General features: G+C 51.5%; 2 protein-coding genes across 2 annotated transcripts; both read left to right on the top strand.

Moving 5' to 3' along the window:
- Nucleotides 1-190: 190 nt before the first annotated feature.
- TraAM80_08999 (ADP-ribosylation factor 1) lies at nt 191-739 on the top strand (the record flags this gene model as incomplete). Its single annotated transcript, XM_029385708.1, has 1 exon — nt 191-739. One exon carries the CDS (start codon nt 191-193, stop codon nt 737-739), a length of 549 nt encoding a protein of 182 aa, XP_029234524.1.
- Nucleotides 740-954: 215 nt separating this feature from the next.
- TraAM80_08998 (ADP-ribosylation factor 1) lies at nt 955-1253 on the top strand (the record flags this gene model as incomplete). The annotated part of the gene is made up of 1 exon (XM_029385707.1): nt 955-1253. A coding segment is annotated over one exon (299 nt), but the record flags the coding sequence as incomplete, so codon positions are not given.

Below are 1253 nucleotides of genomic sequence, written 5' to 3'. Positions count from 1 at the left end.
AATATACTTTGCTGTTTGTTTGCGTTTGCTGCTCTGTTATTGTAGTTACTCATGTTGTTACTGAGAGAGCCGCAGGGGACAGCCCTGCAGCGGCGTCCCCTTTCTTTGCCTTGCTCCCTCATCTACTTTGCTGTGTTTGAGGACTCCTTGGGTAGCAACCGTAGAAATACAAGGCTGAGAAGGAGAAACAATGGGTCAGTGGCTAGCGTCCGCATTCAAGTCGCTCCTGGGGAAGCAGGAGGTGCGCATCTTGATGGTGGGTCTTGATGCTGCTGGTAAGACGACAATTCTATACAAGCTCAAGCTCGGCGAGATCGTCACCACGATCCCCACGATTGGGTTTAACGTGGAGACGGTGGAGTACAAGAACCTTAAGTTCACCATGTGGGATGTCGGCGGCCAGGATGTCCTGCGCCCGCTGTGGCGCCACTACTACCAAAATACAAACGGCATCATCTTTGTTGTGGACTCCAACGACAGAGAGCGGATTGGCAAGGCGCGACAGGAGCTGGAGAAGATGCTTACAGAGGACGAGCTTCGCAATTCTATTCTCCTTGTATTTGCCAACAAGCAGGACCTGCCCAATGCAATGAGTACGACAGAGGTAACGGAAAAGCTTGGACTGCAGTCGGTGCGTCAGCGCAACTGGTATATTCAAGGATGTTGCGCCACTTCGGCTCAGGGCTTGTACGAGGGCTTGGACTGGCTTGCCGCAAATATTAAAAAAACAACACAATAGCTTCCTGTTTGGGTGTTTGTGTTTCAATATACTTTGCTGTTTGTTTGCGTTTGCTGCTCTGTTATTGTAGTTACTCATGTTGTTACTGAGAGAGCCGCAGGGGACAGCCCTGCAGCGGCGTCCCCTTTCTTTGCCTTGCTCCCTCATCTACTTTGCTGTGTTTGAGGACTCCTTGGGTAGCAACCGTAGAAATACAAGGCTGAGAAGGAGAAACAATGGGTCAGTGGCTAGCGTCCGCATTCAAGTCGCTCCTGGGGAAGCAGGAGGTGCGCATCTTGATGGTGGGTCTTGATGCTGCTGGTAAGACGACAATTCTATACAAGCTCAAGCTCGGCGAGATCGTCACCACGATCCCCACGATTGGGTTTAACGTGGAGACGGTGGAGTACAAGAACCTTAAGTTCACCATGTGGGATGTCGGCGGCCAGGATGTCCTGCGCCCGCTGTGGCGCCACTACTACCAAAATACAAACGGCATCATCTTTGTTGTGGACTCCAACGACAGAGAGCGGAT

The sequence above is a fragment of the Trypanosoma rangeli genome, assembly GCF_003719475.1.
Source record: "Trypanosoma rangeli strain AM80 chromosome Unknown Tra_15.4_contig_00496, whole genome shotgun sequence".
NCBI classification, from domain to species: domain Eukaryota; phylum Euglenozoa; class Kinetoplastea; order Trypanosomatida; family Trypanosomatidae; genus Trypanosoma; species Trypanosoma rangeli.
This window is presented reverse-complemented; position numbering and strand designations above follow the sequence as displayed.